Source organism: Oratosquilla oratoria, chromosome 31, assembly GCF_046742065.1.
Source record: "Oratosquilla oratoria isolate Oo_2021 chromosome 31, ASM4674206v1, whole genome shotgun sequence".
Lineage (NCBI taxonomy): Eukaryota > Metazoa > Arthropoda > Malacostraca > Stomatopoda > Squillidae > Oratosquilla > Oratosquilla oratoria.
The window spans coordinates 23,891,451-23,917,523 of NC_134807.1; the positions used below are offsets into that span (position 1 = coordinate 23,891,451).

The 26,073-nt window shown below is 41.5% G+C and overlaps 1 protein-coding gene across 3 annotated transcripts in view; it reads left to right on the top strand.

The window, feature by feature from the left end:
* Window positions 1–26,073, top strand: part of LRP1 (LDL receptor protein 1) — a 494,362-nt gene that overhangs the window by 240,665 nt on the left and 227,624 nt on the right. For all 3 annotated transcript variants that reach the window (XM_076213442.1, XM_076213443.1, XM_076213444.1), the window contains 13 exons: window positions 1–164; window positions 2,560–2,760; window positions 3,261–3,490; window positions 4,007–4,201; window positions 6,197–6,291; window positions 6,865–6,962; window positions 7,552–7,683; window positions 8,846–10,481; window positions 12,084–12,328; window positions 12,539–12,769; window positions 13,644–13,827; window positions 14,181–14,385; window positions 14,610–14,799. The exon at window positions 1–164 is cut by the window's left edge and continues 79 nt beyond it. In XM_076213442.1, the coding sequence (XP_076069557.1) occupies window positions 1–164; window positions 2,560–2,760; window positions 3,261–3,490; window positions 4,007–4,201; window positions 6,197–6,291; window positions 6,865–6,962; window positions 7,552–7,683; window positions 8,846–10,481; window positions 12,084–12,328; window positions 12,539–12,769; window positions 13,644–13,827; window positions 14,181–14,385; window positions 14,610–14,799 (3,806 nt within the window). The remainder of the gene's footprint in view (window positions 165–2,559; window positions 2,761–3,260; window positions 3,491–4,006; window positions 4,202–6,196; window positions 6,292–6,864; window positions 6,963–7,551; window positions 7,684–8,845; window positions 10,482–12,083; window positions 12,329–12,538; window positions 12,770–13,643; window positions 13,828–14,180; window positions 14,386–14,609; window positions 14,800–26,073) is intronic.

Genomic DNA, 26,073 nt, shown 5'->3' on the forward strand with positions numbered 1-26,073 from the left:
GGGTCAGTCAGTGCAGTCTGATGGCCGCACATGTTCAGACTTACACCCTTGTGAGCAGTGGGGGCGCTGCATGCAGACATGTGTTCCTCTTGAAGATGGGCACAAATGTACTTGTTTGGAGGGATATGCAATGGAGCCTGATGGATTTACCTGCAAAAGCTTAGGTGAGTACCTTCCTGTAATGTTTTGTGTATTTACCTGATTGCATTTACCTAATTGTAGTGTACAGGAAATGAGCAATGCTTATTGGGTCCTGTCTCCTATTCTCTAATTTTTTATCATACATACATACATACATATACCAAGGCTTTTTTCCCCCTTACCAGGGGGGTAGCCAAGAAGGACAAGGCACAAAAACATTCCCACCCATTTCATCCCCGAAAACACTCCACACCCCTCCACCCTCCCTCCCATCTTAGCACCTCCTAGATGACGGGTCATCCCTGCACCCTGTCCACTGCCCTGGGTCAGAAGCAGTGTCGCAGGACACAGCACCTAGCCTTAAATTCATGTACAGCTTGAACTTAATCTATATCCTTGATTTCCAATTATGATATCAAATGAAAAATACTTCCCGGTATGGAAGGAGCTTATTTGAATTTATTTAACTTAATCTTCACCAAAATAAAAGGAAATACTGCATGATACTGAATGGGTCTAGTCAGGCTTCACTGCTCAAGTGGTGATAATAAATGGTGCCTCAAGTTTCAGCTGGGAGACCCACCAGCCAGTAGTAGTCCTTGGGCACCCCGTAGATCCCTTTGAGAAGAAAATTTGTTCTTTGGTGTACAGTGAGATCTCTTATTAACGGACATTAATTAGCTGTGTTTGTGGTGTTTTTGCTGTGTTTTCGGTGTTTTGGAGTGGTTTTTGGGTGGCATAGTGATTGCATGCACTAAACAACAGCACCAAAAACACCGAAAACACAACGAAAACACCGAAACACAGCTAATTAATGTCCGTTAATGGGAGGTCTCACTGTATTAATGTAGGTCATTCCTTGTCGGACGAGCTGAAGGATAGGAGCAGTCATGAGTTGTCAGCTTTCTTTATATAAAAAAATGTGGGTGGGGGAATAGTTGAAGTTGTATCAAGTTTTGTTGACTGGAAAATGCCAATCCTACCACAGTCAGCAATGTCCTTCGACCTTCTTATAGATCCCTGCAGAAAGAAGTGTTGGATTATGTGTGTTGTATTAGTATGGTCTGTTTCTTTATCATTAGTTGCATCTGTGGACAGGCCTATTCTCTGTTTGATTGTTGTAGTACTGGATGGTGACCTGAATGAAGTCATCCCAGTGTGCTTTTTCATCTCTTGGGAGGGATTGTTTTGTGGGGCTAATGTATAGAGTGGTTTGATGGAGTAGAGTGTTTGGTTGTCAGTCACGGAGTGCTTGTTATACAATCAGAGTGTGAATATGTTTTTTGTATGGAAGTATTGTTTGGTAGTAAGTTATTGTTAGGATGGTTAGGATGGTTATTGTTAGGATGGTTTGGACACATGGAAAGAATGAGTGAAGAAAGACTAGTAAAAGAGGTATGGAAGGCAGATGTGGAGGGAGTGAACATGAGGGGACGTCCTAGGATGAGGTGGATGGATGGGGTGAAGGGGGCTTTGGGGAAGAGGGGAATGTCTGTTGAGGAAGGAAGGGAGAGGACGGAAGACAGAGGTGAGTGGAGAATGGTTGTATATGGATGATGGGGGGTGGGGTAGTATGTGTGAGTAAATTTTGACGCAGCCCGAAGGGATTTCTCCCCGTCCTCGCCTTATATGCAAAGGGGGACGGAGAGGGGGGGTCGCCGATTAAATGAAGCGGCCTTGCTGTGGATGTACTGTGTCTTGCGACACTGCTTCTGACCCAGGGCGGTGGGCAGGGTGCAGGGATGACCCGTCATCCAGGAGGTGCTCAGATGAGAGGAAGGGTGGGAGGGATGTGGAGTGTATTTAGGGATGAAATGGGTGGGAGTGTTTTTTATTTATGCCTTTCCCTTTTTGGCTACCTCCCTTGGAAGGGGGAAAAAGCCTTGGTATATGTAGTAAGTTATTGTAGATGTTTTAGTAGTATGCTGCTGATAAAATTTCTTCGTGGTCTGACTGAGACCTCTAGAAAAAATTGCTGTTTTTCATCTTTTGTACTCGTTTCATTTTGGTCCTTGGGTCCTTAGTTTGTTTTATAAATTCCTGTGTCTTTGCTTATTCATCCTCAATCATATTGTTCCTGATCCAAGACTTATAGATTGCCTCATTTGCCATGGGTTGGAACTTGAATTTCATTTTCATTGGGTGTAAGCCATTCCTCTTGTATTGACCTAGCTGAAATGTATTGTCAATCTGATCAGTTGCATTTAAATAATTTCCCATAATCATGGACATCATTTCTTTGGTATTTTGATCTCGCATTCCTGATGTATCTTCCATGAAGTAATGTGGTCATCTTGCCAGCCAACAATTATGGTCTAGTTTTGTTGACTACATCAAGTGTTTAAGACACCTGAGTATGTTTTTAAGATTTTCTTGTTTTGTTCCATGCTATTTGCTTAATGAGATGGATCTTTTCAGATCCAGCTACTCCTTACATAATCTTCAGTAACCGCCATGAATTACGCAGTATTAATCTCAAGAACAAAAGAGTCAGGGCATTAATTTCCTCACTCAAAAGTACCATAGCCCTTGACTTTTATCACTCCAAAGAAGGGGATCTCATCTTTTGGACAGATGTTGTGGATGACAAGATTTATAAAGGAACACTACTAGCAGGAGGTAAGTTTGTTGTGATAATGAAAACTAACGATGATAGTAGTGACAATTGTAATTGTAACTATGTATCCTTGTACCTGCTTCCATTTCTAAACCCATACGGTTCTTCCCCAATTGCTCTCTCTGTTCTTCTCCTAATCATCTCAGTTAACACCCTCTCATATACCTTTCCAACTTCACTTAACATACCAGTTCCTCTAAGAGACAGAGAATGCATGGAACAACATCCAATGATGAAGTGCAATAATGTTACCTGTACTATTCATCCTCATACATTCTCTAAACCGAATACTAGAATAAGGCATAAAAATATGCTCTTATGCAGATAATATAAATATAATTGGAAAATTCTGTAGTTCGTCAGAATCTATTTTATCCTGGATTTCAGCCCTGAGCTAATTAAAATTATGCACCATAAGTCATGATTAACTTTCTAAAGTATGAATGCAGAAGGAATGAGTGTTATCCTTTTCATGTTATTAGTCATATTTCTGTTACAACAGCTATTGCCAACATTGAAGTTGTTGTACAAACTGGGCTGGCCACAGCAGAAGGGCTGGCAGTGGATTGGGTTGGAGAAAATCTTTATTGGGTAGAGAGCAACTTAGACCAGATTGAAGTTGCAAAATTAAATGGTTCTTATCGACGAACACTTGTTGCATCAAATATGGAGAGTCCTCGTGCAATATCCCTGGACCCTAGAGTTGGAATGCTCTTTTGGACAGACTGGGAGGTAAGATTGATTGAATTTTATATGTCTTGTAATTTTTGGATTACAGCGAGTTGCACAATGGCTAATTACAATGAAAAATCATGGTTATACAAGACCTTTCAGTCTGTATCAAGGCTAAACACAGAGAACTGCTCTTACATTGTTTATGTGTTTCTTTAACATCTAAAATCTTTGAACTGTATTTCATGTAATCATCTTCAGGATGTTCTTTACTTTAATGTAATGATTTAGGTGTTCTTGTATATTTCTTCTTTACAGTGCTACCTAGGATATTCATATAGCTTTCTTTTTTGCTGATCTTATATGAAGTTATTCTCAAGTGAGATAGATTGGAATAAAGGGAATTCTGATTTACCAAGACCTTTATTTGTGCAGGGAAAGTGCATAATGAAATAAAATCACCCAAATGTTAGCTAGAGTAAAGTATAAATGTATGTTAGGAAGTTAGCTTTAAAATCATTGTTATGATGTTTCTATATGGTTGTACAAACTATTTTTCACCTTATTTTTATCCAGTCTGGGAAGGCAAGGATAGAATCTTGCAGTATGTCTGGTGAGGGACGCCGTACTGTTGTCAACATCAGCAGTATAACTGGTGGTGGTTGGCCCAACGGTATGACCCTGGATTATGCTCTGCGGAGAATGTACTGGATCGATGCCAAATCAGATTCAATTCATACAGCGATGTATGATGGATCTGACCATCGGCAGGTGAGAAGGCATGGATCTTTTGCAAGAAAAATTTTGAATTTCTCTCTTCCTGTCCCAAACTTCCAGTAGGAACTTAACATTAAGAATAGCATCTTTATGGCTGCTCTTGCTTGGGATGGTGTGAAGAGGTCAATATTGCAAAGGTGGTGATGGAAATTGTGGGTGGTCATTATGTTTCAAGGTGGAAACACTTGAGATATTAGAACAGTCTGGGCCATTAAAGTGGTGGAAAGATGCATATGATAGTAAGACCAAATGGAGAAGGCAAGTACTATTGTGCATAGTGATAATTTTGTACACTAAATGTTGAATTAAAGGAACTCGTTTTTTAGGATTTCAGTATAGTATTCATGTAATATTAAAGAAAGCTATGAAGCAATAGTTGTGACTTATGTGTGGGAGCCTGGGTGGTGAATACAAGCATGAAAAAGTCATGTGGAAACAGTGGAAATTTTATTCTTGAGGTCTGTGTATGGAGTTTGGTATCATGATTATGTAGTGACAGGATTCATGAATAAACTTGCGACACTGCCTCTGACCCAGGGCAATGGACAAGATGCAGGGATGACCCATCATCCAGGAGGTGCCAAGATAAGAGGGAGGGTGGAGGGGAGTGGAGTGTATTAGGGATGGAATGGGTGGGAATGGTTTTTATGCCTTTTTCTTTTTGGCTGCCTCCCTTGTAAGGGTGAAAAAGCCTTTGGTATATGTATGTACAGATAGGATTGGGAGTAGGAATAAAACAGGGCAACCTCATGTTAAAGGCATGGAAGTGAGTAATCCTGGGAGAGTAAGGGGCAAGGGAATGGTGGGTGGGTTGGGTAAATGAATCCTTATAGCTTGTTAACAATATTCCAGTGTGTCTTCTCAGAATGCTTCATATGCAATCACCAGAGGACACAGAATATCTTATTTTATACTACTTGGAAGCTCGCTGGCTGAGCGGGTTAGGGTGTCGTTACTTGCAGCGAAGGTTAAGGGGATGGCAGTTCGAATCCTGCCACCAGCGAAGTTGAACCAAGGGCATGGTTCATTAAATTCCATGCTACAAAGCCCTCTGTGAGGGGCACTGTCCTAGCCTTCCAATAGGGGGGAGTTTGTGACGTTAAACCATATCATCATCACTGTACACTTGCTCCAGGAATTGAGTCTCTTCACTGAGTGATCTACACACAACTCAGTTGCTGTGGCCTGATTCCTCAGGGTTGCAGCTCTCCCAATTTTATTTTATTTTTTTTTTTTTTCAAAATCTGTGGCATGAAGAAGTTTTCTGACTTATGTGTGATTAGCTGGTTTACCCAGCCTAAGAAATGAAAGAAAGAAAAGAGGGGATGTGTGAGACTGTTGTCCTTACAACCCTTAAAAAGGATGAACTAAAACATAGAAACTTGTTTACTCCCCAACTATCTCACCTCTCCTTCAAAATTTCCATTTTATTTCTTCCTCCATTTCTTCCCCAACCTCCATGATCTCATCTGACCTATTATATACCATGGTATACTTAATTGATTTCTATAAAAGTCATACATACATTTTCAAAATACCATTAAACCTGTCTACCTTGTATCATCTGGAACTTGTCCCTCCTCTCTTTACCTCACACAAATTGTTGGCATCCATTCTACAACACTTCCTCCTAAGTTTTTCAGTATCTCAAGCATTATTCTTTCTAATCATGGGAAGTTCCCTACCTTCAACTCCCTTAACTCTTTCCTGTACCATCTATGATATAATCTCTTTGGTGCAATATTATTCTCAAGTGTGTGAGTGCTGGTTATTGGCAGTGTAATACAATTTTCATTATCACTGTTATGTCTCAATTTTTTTTCCTGCCCTCCCCAAAGTCTTCCCCAATTCCCTTTCATTCCAACACCATTATAATCACTTCTGCCTTTTGTCCAGTTTTTTTATAGAAAAGAAATGGCATATTAGAAAATGCAAGTATTGGTACTGGTTGTACAATGATGGCACAAAAGTTTTCACTTTTTCTTTTAGATTCTGCGGCACGAGAAGATGTCACATCCATTTGCAATTTCTCTGTTTGGAAATAAGGTCTATTGGACAGACTGGAGAACAAATTCTGTCTTAAGGTAATTTATTTGTACATTAAATAGATTAACCCTTTAAGGAGTGAGAAGCTTGTCCTTTACATAAGCCAAACTCTTTGAATATGTAAGATGGCATCACTCCAGAAAGGGTTGATCAAAACAAGTTTTAACCCTATGAATGAATATATAAATTAAGTCACTTCCAGATGGGTTGATATGGATGTAATATATAAATGATTTAGATTTTGTAACTAATTTCAAATACATTGCACTGAGATATGTTTTGCTGTTTTACATTTAATATTGGAAGAGAAAAGACAGAAGATAGGGGTGAATGTAGAACGGTTGTGTATGGATGATGGTGTGATGCATGGAAGGGAGTGAGTTGGGGATGGGGGAGAGGAAGTATGTGTGAATGATATTTTGACACAGCCCGAAGGGATTTTTCCTCATATTCTCTTTTTCTGGATGAGGGAACAGAGAGGGGGGTTGCTGATTAAATGAAGCAGTCTTGCTGTGGATGTGCTGTGTCTTGCTACACTGCTTCTGACCCTTGATCAAATATTTAACTGTTTAATTCTAACTGACTTAATTCTCTATTTCACAAATCTCTAGTGCAGACAAGTTCAATGGATCTGGCATGGTGTCAATTCAGCGGACTATAACGCAACCATTTGACATCCATGTGTTGCACCCAAGCCGTCAACCCAGGGGTGAGTTGTATTGTTTTGTTTTCAATTTACCATTACTCACTGCATCAGTACAACTTGTAGTTTTTTCAAGCTGCTCAGTGTATAACATATTTATTACAACATATAATCCCTTAAAGGTATCTTATTAGATGTCTTGTATCATACTTTTATTCAAGATCGATTGATATTTGTCATATTCAGGTTACTAGCATGTTTCAAGGTTAGTACATTGTTAAAATGTGTACCCACACTTCAATCACAGGAATTACCACAGAATTCATGTACTATAGGCTATCATTCCTGCATTGTATAGAGTCAAGAGTGAATTAATTATCTTTAGAAATGTATCATCCAGGAGGTGCTAAGATAAGAGGGAGGGTGGAGGGGAGTGGAGTGTATTTAGGGATGGAATGGGTGGGAATGATTTTATGCTTTTTTCTTTTTGGCTACCTCCCTTGTAAGGGGGAAAAAGCCTTGGTATATGTATGTATGTATCAACGAGTTGAGCTCTTACACATTCAAGTGTTTCTGTGCCAGATGAAGTCCTGAATTGGTGTAGGAAGAGTAGTGGTGGTGAATTGTTTCACACTTATATTTGTTTGTGTTTCAGATGGAGTTGTAAACCCATGTGCTGAGAACAATGGTGGATGTTCTCATCTTTGTCTTCTGAGCTTCAATGGAACTCATCAGTGCAATTGTCCACATATAATGAGTCTTGGAGCTGACAATAGAACATGTATAAGTATGTAGAAAATTTATTTTTGACTACTTTTACTTTAGACTTGTTGTGCATGACATAAGTTCATAAGTTTTTGCTCCATAATTGAAATGTCCTGTGCAAGGATGTAGCACTACTTACGACATGGCCAGGTTGTAGGCAACTAAACCAGCTCTTCCACTAGTTTCTTGTCATTGAGGAGGGTGTGTAGGACACTCATATGTACGACAAGTAAAACCATTCAGAAGGCCAATGAACTCTGCATGCATTATTTGCCATCTTACTCTGTTTTGGTTTACTAACCCATGTTTTCACTGTGTGGAAGATGAATTATGGAAGCTAATTAATGCCACAGTATTGTGGGTACATTGAGATGTCTCCCTGGGGCTAGGAATATGCTGCCTTATTCCCCGATTCTGGCCAGAACTGGTGATCCCTCCTGGTTTAGGGAGGCAGATCAGCCAAGTTGCCTGGCTTTAGCCTTTGAGCCAGGCATTCTGTAAGTCATGTAGCTACTTCCTGGACTGATACCACATGGTCTGTGACTGTCCCTCTGCATTGCCAAGATGGTGGGTGCATATACTCTTCCAAGCTTGGACTGTTGTGTATAAACCCAATGCTAAAGCTCTGGGGTAGGTAGGAATTGATGTAGTGGGAAGGCAATTTTTTTTTTATTTAACTATTATGTAGCATCCAGGAATGGTGCTGATGGTTGGGGTGGACTTGCAATCTGCTCTTGTCACCAGGCTTGCTGCCTGGGTGGCCATGGTAGTGCACACAAGGCATAAGCTCTCCATTTTGGCACCTCTAACATTCTTGCCCTCTCCAAGGATGGTTGACTACCTTTTTTGTAGTACCATAATCAGAAGTGTGCTGATCTCTCATTTCCTTAGTTTTGGGTTCAAATCTTGCTTATTTCTCTGATTCTTAACAGTGACTGTTATCTGCCCCAACAGTCCAAGCACATTGTAGGCTTTGATTGCAGCTATGTGCTTCCTGGTGTAGGCTCCTCTCCTTATATGTATATATGTGCCAATGGCCTTTACTCCTTTGTCAGGTGGTGGCTAAAACAAGGCATACCTTGACTTTACAGAAGAGGTAGCAGGTGAAATGTTGACAAAAATTGTGTATATATTTCATCATATGTTAGTACCCAATAATTTTAATCATTTCTGGTCTTTTTCAGGGAATGAGAAGGTGCTTATCTTCTCAAGGCCAAGTGAAATTCGTGGTGTTGACCTGAATAAACCAAGCTTTGAAATCATTCCTCGTGTGTCCTTACTCAAGGTTCAACATGCAACTCAAATAGACTTCCATGCAAAGTCCAAACTCATTTACTGGGCTGATGTTAAGATGAGTGAGGTGAAACGGGCAAGTCTTACTGGTTCACCTATTGGAACAGTGGTTGATAATGGTGTTGAAAGCCCAAGTGGTTTTGCAATAGATTGGCTCTCGGGTAACATGTTCATCACTTCACACGGCAGTACATATAAACAGATCAGTGTTTGCAATCTGGAAGGGGAGTTCTTGATGCCAATTATAACTGAAGGAATCCAGAAACCAAAATCACTAGCTGTGGATCCCATTGAAGGAAGGATTTTCTGGAGTGATACAGTTGATGATGTTCATAAGATCACCATGGCTAATATGATTGGCGAAGAGAGACAAGTTCTCACGTCCAGCGCAAATAACTCAAAATTGAGTAATCCTTCAAGTCTTAAGTATGATTACAGTTCAGAGAGACTATACTGGGTAAATGTTGAAAAGGCATCAATCCAGTTTTATGATTTTAAGACCAACAAGGTAATGGATCTTTCTACTGGTAGTAAGGGTTCTCAACCACAGGCTTTGACAGTACACAAAAACTTTGTTTATTTTGCTGATGCTGCTGACAACATCATCTACAAGGTAGAGAAGACCACAGGTCAATATAAAGAGGTAGTGAGGCACAATTCATATAACATTCTTGCCCTATGTATATATGAAGAAGAAAATCAGAAAGGGAGCAATCCTTGTTCAGTGAATAACGGAGGTTGTCCTCACTTGTGTTTGCCAATAAGTGCAACAGAGAGAGTATGTCGCTGTGCTATTGGATATGATGTTGATCCTACTAATCCTAGTGCTTGTATTGGAAAAGAAAATATACTTATTTACTCCAGTAATAATGGCCTAATTGGATTTGACTTTTTAAAAGCAGAAGAACAGTCACCTGCTGAATCAGGCCTCCTTACTTCAATTTCTGGTGTTGGACTGGCCACCAGCATTGACTTTCATGCCAATGCTGACCTTATTGTTTGGGCTGACAGTGATGAGGGAACAATAACAACTATACAGAGAGATGGAACCAATCGTAAAGTTATAGTTAAAGGTGCAGAGATAATTCAAGGAATTGCTGTTGACTGGGTGGCAGATAATTTGTACTGGACAAGCCCACATCACGATGTCATTGAGCTCATACGTTTGAATGGCTCTGATCACTTTGTTGTTGTTGCATCAGACTTAGGAAAACCAGGTCCTGTAGCTGTCCACCCAGCAGAAGGGTTTCTCTTCTGGGCTGACTGTGGTGATGGAATGAAGAAAATTGAAAGAGCAAGCTTGGATGGAACTAATAGAGTTGTCCTCTTCAACACAACATTGGTATGTCCCACAGACATGGTCATTGACTATGAGGAAAGGAAACTCTATTGGGTTGATCAAAGAGGAAGAAAAGTAGAAAGATCAAATTTTGATGGGACACAGCGGGAAGAACTACTTAGTGATCCTGATGTTGAAAATCCAGTGTCCATTGCAGTGTCTGGCAGTGAATTCTTCTGGGCAGATATGTAAGTAATTTTAAGATAATATTAATGTTGACTTTCTGTAGGAGAAAAATGCAGTAAGAAAATCTTAGTCCCTTTTTACTGTCCCATTTAGTCATCTTCTATGATATGCATGAGATCATGGTGGTGGCATTCTTCTCCCCTCTCCATGAAGGGATCAGAAAAAGGAGAGATAATCATAGAAGTTGTAAAGAATAGGTTCAAGTGTAGTAGTACAAAATCATCATTCCTTTATACATACATACATATACCAAGGGCTCTTTCACCCTTATCAGGGAGGTAGCCAAAATCAAAAGGCATAATTCCACTCTCACCCATTTCATCTCCACACATTCCACTCCCATCCATCACCCCTCCATCCCTACCATCTTGGCTCCTCTTGAATGACAGATCATCCTGTATCTCATCCATTGCCCTGGTACAGAAGCAGTGCAGCAAGACACAGCACATCCACAGCAAGGCATCCTCGGTTAATCAGTGACACCCCCTCTCTGTCCCCTCATGCAGAAACATGGAAGATGGGGGAAAAATCCTTTCAGGCTGCATCAAAATATCATTCACATGGAACCACTCCCTAACCCCCATCCCCCACCCACACCCTTCCATGCATCACAGCATCCATACACAACCATTCTCCACTCACCCCTATCTTCTGTCTTCCCCTTTCCTTCCTCAACAGACATCCCCTTCTTGCTCAACACCCTTTTACCCCATCCATCCATCTCATCCTTAGTCACTCCCTCATGTTCATTCCATCCACATCTGTCTTCCACACTTCTTGTAATAATCTTTCTTCACTCATTCTTTCCATGTGTCCAAACCATCCCAATACTCTTTCATCAATCCTATATCCCAACTTGTCCACCCCTGCCCTCCTCCTCACCTCCTCATTTCTTACTTTTATTCAGCATTGTAATCCCTATCATACTTCTCAGACATTTCATCTCGAACACATTTAAACTCTTCCTCACTTATGTTCCATGTCCCTGCCTCATACAGTGCTGTCAGCACAATCACCCCTTCATATAATCTTCTCTTAGCATCCACTCCCAAATGTTTATTTCTCATTACACTTTTTAATCCCCCAAGGCATTTACTTGTTTCTCTCAATCTACAATCTACCTCCACCTCCACTCCTCCCTCTCTTGCCACATACAACTGTAAGTACCTAAAGCTGTTCACTTCCTCCAGACTATATTCTTTTAAAACTCCCTTCCAAATTGCTGCCATCCACTCCCTTTGTACATCTCATCACCTTACTTTTACCTACATTCACCTTCTTCTCGTCTCGTATAACTTCCCAAACTCCACCATTAACTCCATTAATCCACCCTCTGATCTTGCCACAAGTGCAGTGTAGTCAGCAAACAACAACTAGCTCATTCCTCATTCCTTTATGAGTAGAGAATTTACTATGTATAGTTTTCAGTTTTCCAATTCTTGCCAAAATCAGATTTCTAGTTCTCTTCTCAGTAATTTCAGGGAAATGATTCCTATATCAAGGTATTTTGGTTCAGTTTCACATATATTTACTATAGTATGAGTTATAGATAGGTCAAAGTATGCACATCTGTAATACCAGGATACTTTTGATTCTGTCTACAGGACTTACAAGGGAGGATCAATCAGTAAAGCCTCAAAGGTAGATGTCAGTAAGAAAGAAGTTTTACTCCCAAATATTGGTGATTCTATAGAAGACATTGCCATTGTTAGTCACGATTTGCAGCTAGGGATGAACCCATGTGGGAATCAAAATGGAGGTTGTTCTGAGTTATGCCTTTTCAATGGAACACATGCTAACTGTGCCTGTTACCATGGGCGCATAACAGAGGATGGTAAATCTTGTGAAGGTATGTTTGTAGAGAGGCTAAGAGTGGTCTATTTTGTATTGGGATTTTTATCCAAGTACCTAATGTGTCATATTTGCAAAATCCCTTTTAATCTCCTTAGTGTTACTTTATTGTAGTCTTGTACTGTATAGGTACAATAGTCATACTTTTTACTCAAGATACCAAACCTCATTTATATATGTGCTGTTAATCTGTCAACTGTATTTACAGAATATGATGCTTTTCTTATTTACTCAAGTGCCAAAAGCCTTGAGAGCATCCACATGTTTGATGAAGATAATCCTAATGCTCCACTCAAGAAGATTACTTCAGACTATATGAAAAATGCAATTAGTATTACCTTTGATTACAAGAGCAAGAGATTGTACTACTCTGATATTCAGAGGGGTAGTGTCAACACAGTTTATTTCAATGGAAGTGATCATTCCATTCTTGTGGAAAGTAAGTGTCTCATTATACTGTATATTGTTGATTATGACTAACAAAACATAGTAATCCTTTGGCAGGCATGATCCAGGAATGATGGAAGAAATTTATTATATTTTTATTATAAAGTAAGGGAAGCAAGTAAATGTCTTGTGGGAATGAAAAGTCGTGAGAGATAAGGTATCTGTGGAGAAATTCAAAGAGAGGACTGTATGGAGGGATGATTGTGTCCATGACTGTGTGGGAGAGATATTTCGATTTAAGGGGAGCAGAAAGGAGGAGCTTGGGATGAAGTATTTAAGAGGTATGGTTAGGATTACAAGGATGAATAGAGTGAGAAATGAGGTAAGGCAGAAAGCAGGGCAGAAAGAGAACCAGCAGGTAAGGTTTATAAAAAAGAAATACTGGGATGGTTTGGGCTTTTGGAAAGAATGAATGAAAAAAGAAAAACAAAAAATGAGTGTAGAAGGTATAGGTGGATGGAATGAATTTCAGGGGAAGATTGAAATGGATGGATGGATGGGGTGAAGAAGGGCCTTCGATACAAGGGCCTGTTGAGTAGGGAAAGAAGAGGGCAAGAGATGCTGTATATTCAAGTGCAGAAGGATTGTGAGTGGATGATAGATTGACATAGCCTAAAAGGCTTTCTTCTCTGCTATGTATATTGTTGAATGTATAAGGGGAAGGTTCACCATTTAATGAAACAGTGGGGTTAAACCAACTGCAGCTTTTGGGCCCCTCTGTGGAGGTGCTGGAGCTTGCTGTATTACTTTTGACAAACTTCACTTTCATCTCTCTTTCTCTCTAATGAATATGCATTATTGGAGTACATTAACATAGTTGGAAAGAACAGAGTAATAAAGTGAGTTTATGCTTTATCAATCAACAGGTCAAGGAGCAGTGGAAGGCATAGTTTTTGAACCTGAGCTGCGAGACTTGTATTGGACTTGCCAGAGTGATGCTTCCATCAAACGAATTTCTGTGGATAATACCCATGCTAACAGCATTACTAAAATTGTACAACTGGACCCAGAAGACAAACCAAGAGGAATTGCAGTTGATAGTTGTGAATTGTATGTCCAAAATGTTTTTGCTTTCTGTAGCCTGTGATTAGGCATAGATGTTTTACTGATTTTATTTCTGAAGTTTTAAAAAGATATGAGAATACACTGCATGGTAAAGGATTAAACTTGTGAAATTTTAATGTGAACAAGGAAGAGATAACACAAAAGATACAAGTGAATGTAAGGAGATTGTGAATGAATGAAAGAATTGTATGGTAAGAAGGGATAGTCTTTTTATCATTCATTATTTATTTATTTATTTTTTCACAACTCCAGAAATTTAATGTTTGAGTTAACTGTACTTATTGAATGATGATAAATGTACCATGTGAAGGAGTAAAATAATCAAATTTGTACAACAGAAAACTCTATTGGACCAACTGGAATTCCAACGCTCCCTCTATCCAGCGATCCTATGTAAATGGGTTTGGAGTGAAGTCAATCATCACAACACATATAAAAATGCCCAATGGAATTGCAATAGATGACAAGGCGCAAAAAATCTACTGGGGTGATGCAAGGCTGGACAAGATAGAAAGATGTGATTATGATGGGGGCAACAGAAAGGTAAGAAAATAATATGTTGAGACAATATTGTTTATCACACAATGTGCCTTGGAGTATTTTCTTCTTAAATCAAATGTTTTTGCTTCATTTTAAAGATGGATACACAAATGCTCTTGATATAGCTCTCCAAAGTCTCAGGCACTGGATTTTGTCATTGTGTAGCACTTGTTTATATCATATTTACTGAAACATAGTGCTTTTAATATAATTCTCTAATGCCACAGGTAATATTGCAAGACTGGCCCAGTCATCCTTTTGATCTGACTCTGTATGGGGATTACATCTTCTGGACAGATTGGGTACTCCATGCTGTGCTTCGAGCGAACAAGTACACAGGGGAAGATGTGGTCACACTGCCTAATGGAGTCCATCGGCCCATGGGAATTGAAGCTGTAGCCAATGACACAACTAATTGTATGTATTAGAATACTCCTGTGTTATGGGTGGATAGAAGTGTTTCTGAGCTTATAAGCAGGGACCTGAGGGTGGGGGTGATTATCCTCAGTATATTATTATTTTTTTTTTCTGATATTAATTTTCTCTGTGTAGTAATGCTGAATTTAGAATAAAGTGCTGCATCTGTTATCTCATGTATTCAGAGTAAAGAACTATGTGCAAAGTTGGATTTATTGAATTTGATATGATTGGTTTGTTGCCATTTGCAAATGAGTGTCATTGATGCAGTAATGATAGATTAATCCTTCCATTTTGCAATCTAATAATGGAGGATATAATAAAGATAAAATACAAAGAGCAGCAACCAAGATTATCCAAAGTTTAAATGACAAGAATTATGAGGGAAGATGGAAAAAATTAAGACTTCCCACACTGGGAAAGCAAAGGTGGAGGGAATGCAATTGAAATTGAATGAGAGAGATCTGGGACCTAGTCTAGAGATTGAGTATCAGCTTCCTGGGGCTACACCTCCAGATTGATGGGAAGGTGTAGATGGATTTTGAAGACATGTGGTAAGGAGAGATTTCTCTGACTTCTGGCTCACAGAACCACCACAAGCAGTTAGCGATCATCAGTCCATAAGCAGTGGATAGATGAATCTCTCAGACATCCATTTTGCAGAACTATCAATAGGAGGGGGATCCATCATCCAGGAGGTGCCAAGATAAGAGGGAGGGAAGAGAGTAGAAGGGAGTGGAATATGTAGGGGATGGAATGGGTGGGAGTGGTTTCTATGCCTTTATAATTGGCTACCTCCCTTGTAAAGGGAAAAAATCCTTTGGTATATGTATGTATGTATCAATAGGAAGTACCTATCATTGATCTTACAATGGAAGAAAATATGATTATTGCGTATACTTTTTATAATATTTGTGTATGTGGTTACAAATGTATACATAAGATTTCAAGGTAGTTCATTTTTCAACAGGTTATTTATGGTTTCTTATTCTTTCATTACAACTTTGCAGATACTTGTTTACTGTATGTACAAAACATATGCTATTTACAACTGATGAGCTCTCAGTCTGCAGTCAGACTTTGCTGTGTAAGCATTGATAACCACCAGCTTATGCTTCTGCCAGTTTTATTTTCTCTAGAGACAAACAGTTTAGCTTGTCAGTTGGAGAGGATTTTTTTTTTATTATACCAAATGATCTGGATGGAACTAGTCATTATATTAACCTCTTCCATACAATTACACCTATGCAGGTGTCATGAAGCACAAGTGAATACTTAAGGATGCCAGTGTCAGCATCTTGATACATATATTTTGTAGCTGTAGCCGGGTGACCCTGAATTCTATGAACTGGTTTGATCATATTTTCTGTGTTTATTAATACTCAGAATGAAAGAAAATGAGTAACACAGCAGTGATTTTATATAATGTGAATAGTGTGGTGATGCATCATACATTAGGCACCCATTGTTGTGCGTGAGAATTTGACTTGTATTGAAGAGGTTAAGGATCTCCGTCTCATAATTACTTGTACTTAGATATGTACTGTTACCAGTCATCTTGAATAGGCTAATAGTCAAACAATCAAATACCTCAATACTTTGTGTCAACATTTCACTCATTCCACTTTTTTTTATCATAAAAAAGAAAAAATGGAAATAAAACATACTTGATCTGCCTTCTGTAACCCTATAGGAAGATGTTCTATTAGGCATATAACATTTGTACACCTCAGATTTTGATCATGTTTTTGCTCTGATTCTATGTTACACATTGATAGGAGTGCACCATATTGTTCCAATAGTACTTATAGTTATAGTACAGTACTGTACTAATGATGCCTTACATTTGTACTGTAACTTCTTTAGTCCTGTCTTGAAGCAAAGCACTTTTATATATATACAATACTTAATGTAATGAAAATGGTAGAGGCTTGGACTAAGAGAAAGGAGTAGGAGAGGTAGGAAAGGACAAAAAGAGAATAGGATTTTAACTTGTGAAATCCAGAATAATTAGGAAGAAATAGAGGAAGAGGATTCCTAAAAGGAATCAAAGGAAAGTCTCAGTGTAGGACATCCTAGCAAACTGGCTAACCTGATAGGAATATATCCTATTGATTCTGTTATGATTGTGCACTGTCCCTACTAGATGGTATTTACTCTTTTATTTTGGATGCCGATTAAATGAAACGGCTTTGCTGTGGATGTGCTGTGTCTTGCTACATTACTTCTGACCCAGGGCAGTAGGCAAGATGCAGGGATGACCCATCATCCTGAAGGACCCAAGAAAAGAGGGAGGCAGGGGTGTTGAATGGGAGTGGAGTATGTGGGAATGAAAGGGGTGGGAGTGGATTTATGCCTTTGACTTTGGCTACCTCCCTTGTAAGGGGGAAAAAGCTGTTGGTATATGTATGTAATTTGGATGCCACCAGACTGCTTTATTTGGGTGTGTGGCATCCCTTCATTAGTAGTGCTGATATGGTCACCCAGTACAAAAAAGAATATAAGAAAATTAGAAAGAATACAAAAAGCAACGACAAAGATGGCCCCAACACTTTCAAACCTGACATATGAACAAAGACTGGCCAAACTGGAATTGCCAACCCTGGAACAAAGAAGAGAATGAGGGGACCTACTAACCATCTACAGAATTATGAAAGGACACCGTGACAGGGAGGACTTATTAAAGTGGAACAGAGGAAAAACAAGAGGACATGCAATGAAACTCAAAAAGGATAACTACAGAAGAGACCTGAAAAAGAACAGCTTCCCACACAAAGTGATAGATATGTGGAACAAATTGGATGAAGAAATAGTGTGTGCAAACCCAATACAAGAATTTATGAACAAACTTGTGCTTGTGAGATACAAAAACGGGTCACCATGAGCATAGCTCCCTTTCCCATATAATACAACTAGGTAAAACTAGGTAAATACATGCATACATACATCTCCAGCTTTTTCCACCTTACAAGGGAGGTAGCCAAAAAACAAAGGCACAAAATCTACTCCCACCCATTTCATCCCCACACACTCCACTCACATTCAACCCCCTCCCTGCCTCTTATCTTGGCTCCTCCTGGATGATGGGTCATCCCTGCATCTCACCCACTACCCTGGGTCAGAGGCAATGTAGCAAGACAGCATATCCATAACAAGGCTGCTTCATTTAATTGGTGACCCCGTCTCTCCATCCCTTCATGCAGAAAAAAAGAAGTTGGGGAGAAATCCCTTTGGGATGCATCAAAATATCATTCACACATCCTTTCTCACCCCACCATCCCCCACCCACTCCCTTTCATTCATCACAGCATCATCCATACTCAACCATTCTCCACTCACCCCTATATTCTGTCTTCTCTCTTCCTTCCTTATCAGGCACTTCGCTCTTTCCCAGTGCCCCTTTTGCCCCATCCATCCATCTCATCCTTAGTCACCCCCTCATGTTCACTCCTCCCACCTCTGCCTTCCACACCTATTTTACAAATCTTTCTTCTCTCATTCTTTCTATGTGTCCAAACTATCCCAGTACTCTTTCATCGACCCTATCTCCCAACTCCCTTTCCACCTCCACTCTCCTCCTTACCTAGTTTCTCTCTCTATCCAGCCTAGTAACCCCTACCATACTTCTGAGGCATTTCATCTCAAACACATTTAAACTCTTCCTCTCTTATGTTCCATGTTTCTGTCCTATACAGTGCTGTCAGTACAATCACTCCATACAATCTCCTCTTAGCATCCATTCCCAAATGTCTACTTCTTATCACACTTTTTAATCCCAAAAGGCATTTAATTGCTGCTCTCAATCTATGTACATTCTACCTCTACTTCCACTCCTCCCTTTCCCACCAATTTTGCACCCAAGTGTCTAAAGCCATCCACTTCCTCCAATCTCTCTCCTTTAATACTCACTTCCAATTTTACACCATATTTTCCTCTTGTACATCTCATCACCTTACTTTTACCCACATTTATCCTCAACTTCCTTCTTTCGCATACCTTCCCAAACTCCATCACTAACTTGCTTAATCCCTTCTCTGATCCTGCCACAAGTGCAGTGTTGTCAGCAAACAACAACTGTCTTATCTCTATTTTCTTTTACCATCTCCAATCCCCAGCCCATTACCCTTGCATTTACCTCTCACACCACCCCATCTACAGTAGCCACGAAAAGTTTGGGCGCAAAATTATAGGCGCCCCAACTTTCCCCTAAACTCAAAACATGCGAAAAATACAACTTTCCACCCAAACTTTTCGCTATTTTTCAATGCTAGCGTTTGTACCTGTATTTAGCTGAGACAATACACACTATTTGGCAACTCTGTTTAGGCGCACTCGATGTCACATGGAGTCAGTTTCTAAACATCTCTCATGGAGAGTAGTCTTTTTTTTGCGGTGGTCTCTGTTTTTGTGCCTTGATATCTCCGTAATGGGAAGTGGTAAAGAGCTGGAAAGAGACACAGTTGTTACAATCATAACCCTCTATAAGGAGGGTTATAAGTGTAAAGATATTGCTACTCGTGTGGGAATTGGAGTGCGTCAAGTGCAAAAGTGGACCAAGAAATTTCGAGACGAAGGAAGTGACATCATTCGTACTCCAAAGCATCGCTCTGGTCGGCCAAGGAAGATATCAAATCATACATCTATGGTTCTAACTGCCTCCTACGGTTATTAGGAGGCAGTTAGAACCGTAGAAGTACGATTTGATATCTTCCTTGGCCGACCAGAGCGATGCTTTGGAGTACGAATGATGTCACTTCCTTCATCTCGAAATTTCTTGGTCCACTTTTGCACTTGACGCATTCCAATTCCCACACGAGTAGCAATATCTTTACACTTATAACCCTCCTTATAGAGGGTTATGATTGTAACAACTGTGTCTCTTTCCAGCTCTTTACCACTTCCTATTACGGAGATATCAAGGCACAAAAACACCGCAAAAAAAAGACTACTCTCCATGAGAGATGTTTAGAAAGTGACTCCATGTGACATTGAGTGCGCCTAAACAGAGTTGCCAAATAGTGTGTATTGTCTCGGCTAAATACGAGTACAAACGCTAGCATTGAAAAATTGCGAAAAGTTTGGATGGAAAGTTGTATTTTTTGCATGTTTTGAGTTTAGGGGAAAGTTGGAGCGCCTATAATTTTGCGCCCAAACTTTTCGCGGCCACTGTATGTATAAATTGAACAGCCAAGGTGACATAACACATCCCTGGCAAAGTTCCACCTTTACCTCAAACCACTCACACTCTCCATTTCCAATTCTAACACAGGCTCTACTATTGTAAAAACTTTTGACTGCTCTTAACAGCTTTCCTCCTATCCCATATATCTGCAAAGCTCCCACATTGCCTTCCTGTGTACCCTGTCATAAGCCTTTTCTAAATTCATAAAGGCCCAAGAACATCCTTACCTTTTCTTAAAGCTTTCTCACATTTTTGCCTTACCTTTATTAGTAAAGGGGTTAAACTTGTGATTAATCCCTTCTAAATTGGTTGACCTGTCCTTTAATTCTAGCTATCACTAGGCTATTTTATTTGGCTACGTGGTATCCCTTTAGTAGTGAAAGACTTATGGAAAGAGGTATCGAGTGAATCTCTATAAAGGAGAAAACCTAGCCAGTACAGGACCTCATGAGCCAAAAATTATTTTGATGGAAGGGCACAGCATTGAAATTGTACATAAGGAGACAACATCTACAGGAAACAGAGATCTAAGGAATTTATGTGTGTTGAAACTTTTTAGACAGATAAAGCAATAAACAATGAGGATAGAAAAAATGCATCTTAACAAAGGGGCCAGAGGAGAAAAAATATACAATATAAATTGAAGTGCAAAAAGCCAAGGGAAAAAATTAACTAGATAAAAGATGGACTCGTTTTAGAATGGTACTTTTAGAAACTAAGAAAATGAAAGAAAGAAAAGAGAGCAAGGGCATACTGTTCCTAGAATTACTCAGAATAGTATTTTCTTGTTTTCCATAGTAAATCGCTATTTATCTTTCTTTGTTATTGTATGTCTTGATATTTATAGATTTCTGTGTTATTACATGTGCTTCTCCATGTACCATGAGAGCAGTTGAATATATGCACAAAATGGATTTGGTAATATTGCTTTTCCCTCTACCTACTTGTTTTGTACATATACTAGGCTTTCCAAACTAACTATGAGCAAATGTTTTTTAAAGTAATATTTTTCAAAAATATTCTCTGTAATCATTTTCCTTTTTTCTATTGTCCAGTGGATAAACTATTTACATACTCATTTTTACATTATTAACAATATGAGATCATAAGTATAATTTTGCAGTATTTGCCTGGTTGATATGTAAGGTAAGGCCTAGTCTTCAGTAGTGTAACCATTTCTGTCCTAGTCCTTTGGCACTATGTATATCAAATTATGTCTGTATACCAAAATGGCTTCTTCCCTCTTATAAGAGAGGTACCTAGGCAAGGCATGCACCAACCCTCCACTCATACCACACCTATCTAACACCCATTTGTTTTCCTGATTATCTTAGCTCCTTGTGGATGAAGGGCCATCCCTTACCCCTGCCCACTTTCTGGGTCAGAAGTCAAATTATGTACATACATAATGTGTATAATATATACTGTATATATATTACATTACCGCTGGACAGGTAGTGCGTTACTGAAAAATCTGGGGTGCATTTCCATAAATGCATTACCAATTCTAATTTCCTTAGTGTAGTCCATATTACCGTGTATGTGTACATGTATACATACCTATGCAATATGTATATGCAGATTTTTCAGTAATGCACTACCTGTCTGGTGGTAACACGCCCAGCTCTGTAAATGATACACTAAGAAAAATACATGCATGGTGGATGTTTGTGTAAACAACCTTAACATGTATGGACACCAACTTGATAGAACTGCTTCTAATGTAGTGCCTTAAGACTAAGCCTTGATTATGTGGCTATGGTCAGGAACCTAAACAAAGAGAAAGACCGAAAAGCCTGAGAAGATCCAAAGGACAATCACTCAATGGGTCCCAGACCTGTGTGGTATGTCATGCCTTTGAAAAGAAGAGTGAAAGGAGGAAATATGATCATCTTGTACATATGCATAAAGGAAAGGAAATTCATAGAGAAAGGTAGCCAATATCAAGACAGGAAGCTAAACTTAGGAAATTAAATGGAAAATGTTGAAAAGATTATTTTATTTATTATTAAGGAAGGGAGGGTTGGGGGGGATGGGGGTAGGGGGTGCTTATGTGTGAATGATATCTTGACACAGCCTGAAGGGATTTCTCCCCATCTTCTCTTTTTCTGCATGAGGGGAGAGAGAGGAGGGGTCGCTGATGAAGTGAAGCGGCATATCTGTGGATGCACTGTGCCTTGCTACTTTGCTTCTAACCCAGGCCAGTGGGCGGGATACAGGGGTACATGCCTTTGACATGGCTACCTCTCATATTGGGGGGAAAAAGCTCTTGGTATATAGATACATACATATACCAAAGGCTTTTCCCCCCTTACATTGGGAGGGGGGTTAGCCAAAAAGAAAAAGGCATAGAAATCACTCCCACCCATTTCATTTCCCATATATTCCACTCCCCTCCACCCTCCTCCCTCCCTCCTATCTTGGCACCTCCTGGATGACGGGTCATCCCTGCATCCTGTCCACTGCCTTGGGTCAGAAGCAGTGTCGCAAGACACAGCACCTCCACAGGAAGGCCTCTTCATAAATTCATATAGATAGATATTATTTTTTAAAGCTAATGAGCAGAGATGGTAAATGCAGTGTTAAAAAATGATTGTTGCACAGAATTTAATTGAAAAATTGCAGCCCTACAGTAGTTAGTAGTGGCCCTCAAAAACTCCCATAGATATCTCAGAAGAAATATAGTACTGTTGTCTGTGATGTATTAGTATTTTACCTAGTTTTACCTAGTTGTATTTTACGGGACAAGAGCTATGCTCGTAGTGACCCGTTTTCGTATCTCTCCACGTCCAGTTTTTTCTTAAAATTGTGTATAGTTCTGGCATTTACTGTTTCTCTGTTCAGTTTGTTCCAGACATCGGTCACTCTATGTGGGAAGGTATTCTTTTTCAGGTCTCTTCTGTAACTGTCTTTCTTTAATTTCTTTTCATGTCCTCTTGGCACCGCACGGAAGCTCGTGAGGAGTCACCGCCCCCAAGGGCCCCCCTCGACCATCTTCCACTTGCTCGGCCCCCCTCTGTACCCATCAGTGACCGGGATGGTAGCGTGAGGTTCCTCTCTGCCCGTCCCGACCCCTCCTACGCCGACGACGATGTCCACAGCTCCGTAGGGGGGGGGGGCCACGCTCCCTTTCCCCTCCCGTTTCCCAGTCGGAATCCTCGATGGTGGTCCCACCTTCCTTCTCGGACGTCCTCGCGAGGGTTCGGAGGGCGAATCGACTGGGCCACCCGAAAGAAGAGGAAGCCACATTCGAGTCTGACATCTTCATGACGGCCAACTCTCAGAAAGCCCAGCCTCCTCCCCTCCACCTTCCATGGAGTACGCAGACGGCGAGAGCCATGGCCCAGGCCTCCGACGCTCTCGCAACAAGGACGACCGAGAAGACGCGTTGGCTTCCGGTCCCATTGGAACACCAGAAGCGCTTCTACACCCCATCGGGGTCAACCCTCTGAGCAGCCTCGATCCCGGCGAGGTTACCAGAGCTGGTTAAGGCGGACGCCGAGTCGCTGCGCAGACGAAACGTCCTCCTCTCTGGCAGGGAAGTCAGCAACCACCTTCAATCACTGGCTCTGTCCCTGGCGGTGAACTCCTGGCTAGAACGCCTCCTTGCCTCGGCGTGGGGGTTCTTACCCGCACTACAACCCCAGGAAGAATGCGACCTCCAGGCTTTTTGGCAAGCGCGAGCAGAGCCCTGAAGCATCAGGTTTCCTGTCTCTCAACGTCCTGGGCCAACTTCGAGTCCCGCAGGAGAGACACCATCCTCGGGGACCCCAGTGACCCCCTCCTCAGGGAGATTTATGCTCACCCACACGCTGATTCCCCCGGATATGGTGGACTCCGAGATCCTAGACGCAAACATTATAGAGGCTCCGGACTCCCCCACAGGACTCCTAGGAATTCGCCAGCCCCTCTGCACAGGATAGGGGGTTGCCTCTCCCTCTACTGGAGAGCATGGGAAGAGGCCGGGGCGGAAGACTGGACCTACTGAGTCATTAAGACGGGCTATTGTCTTCCCTTTTCCACTGTCCCAAACCTCTCCCTCTATCCCATCCAAGTCAGCAGCTTCCACCCGGACTCGGCTCGCGGGCGGGCCCTAGCGGAGGAATCCTCCGTTTTGCTCCAGACAGGAACTTTAGTGGAAGTCTCGACTCCGGACCCAGGGTTCTTCTCACGGCTATTCCTAGTAGAAAAGACAACAGGGGTGTGGAGACCAGTCATCTATTTGTCTCCACTCAACAAGTTCCTTTTCCCTGACAAAGTTCCGAATGGCCTCCCAGAGTCCGTAAGGGCGTCTATCAGGGAAGGGAACTTCATGGTGTCGCTGGACCTCCAAGATGCATTCCGCCCAGCTATGCCAGAACACCTGAGAATGGTCCTAACCTTTGTCCTGAAATTGGGCACAGTAGTCAACCCGGAAAAGTCAGATTTCTTACCAGAACAGAGAGTCACGTACCTGGGTATGGTCCTGGACTCCTCCCTAATGGAATCCTTCCTAGTAGGAAAGGGGATCCCGAATCTCGCTTCTCTAGTTGCACAGGCACTATCGACCAGGTTCCTGACGGCTACACAATGCCAAATCCTCCTGGGCCATATGGCCTCCATATAGAAATTAATCCCCTGGAGTAGACAAAGAATGCGACCGCTACAGTGGCTCCTCAAGTCTCAATGGGCCCCGCAAGAGGGAGAACCCCTACAACACATCTCCCTCACCGAAGAAGTCAAGGATTCTCTTCTCTGGTGGAAGGCCCATGCAACCTTCTCATGGGGATGCCCCTCGGCCCATCTCCCCCCGAAGTCCTCCTGTTCTCCGATGCCTCCAAGGAGGGCTGGGGAGCCCACCTCAACGACGATCACATCAGCGGTTCCTGGTCCACAGTCGAGCGGACAGCCCATATCAATTGGCTTGAGTTGAAAGCAGTACTCCTGGCTCTCCGTCACTTCAAGGATCAAGTCTCAGGAAAAGTAGTGGGCATAATGTCGGACAACTCCTCGGTAGTACCCTACCTGAACGAGCAAGGGGGGCACAGTCTCCCAGGAACTATGCCTTCTGATGATGGACATCCTCAACCTAGCCAAGAATCTCCAGGTGTCACTCAAAGCCCGTTACATCCCGGGGAAGAGGAATGTCTGGGCGGACCACCTCGGCAGGAAGAATCAGATAATCAACACAGAATGGTCCCTCTATCGAGAAGTAGCGAACTTCATCCTCAGCAAATGGGGCTCCCCTCTAGTGGACCTTTTTGCAATGAGATGGAATCACCAACTCCCAATATTTCAGCCCTTTCCTGGATCCTCTGACAGCAGGAGAAAACGCTCTTCTGCACAGTTGGGACAACCTGGACTCCTACGCTTTCCCACCATTTCCCTTGCTCCAGAAGGTACCTCAGAGCAAGACACGCATCCTACCTTCGGATGACTTTGATCGCTCCTTGGTGGCCCGAAGCCCCATGGTTTCCGGACGCCCTCGAGCTAGCAGTAGAAGAGCCTCTGGCCCTTCAGGGAAGACCAGATCTTCTGTATCCACCCATCAACGGGCCTTGGCACAAGAACCCTTCAGCACTCAATCTTCACGCGTTCAGACTATGGTCCAGATCCTCCTAAAGAAGGGTTTTCCCAGAGAAGTGGTTGAGGACATGTCCGCTCCTATTTGCTCATCCTCAGCTAACCTTTATCAAGGGAAATGCGCCTTTGCAAATGGTGCCACTCCAGGAAGTTAGTCCCAGTTCGAGCCACCATTCCTGAGATCGCCTCCTTCCACGTCCTCAGGAAGTCCAGGAAGATCTCCCTCTCGGCAGTACAAAGCTATAGGGCAGCTCTAAATCAGGTGTTTTCTCTGAAGGGCATGGTCCTAGCCCTTTCACAGGAAATTTCCATGCTCTTCAGGCACTTCAAAGATCATGCCCCCCCCAGTGAAATCAGTTCTCCTCCGCGGGATGTGGCATTAGTCCTGAACTCTCTGAGGGGTCCCCCTTACGAACCTCTCCGAGAGGCACATCTGAAGGACCTCTCCTAGAGGACAGTTTTTTCTGCTAGCCCTGGCATCTTCCAAGAGAGTAGGGGAGTTACATGCCATCTCTTATAGAGTCGCCCAT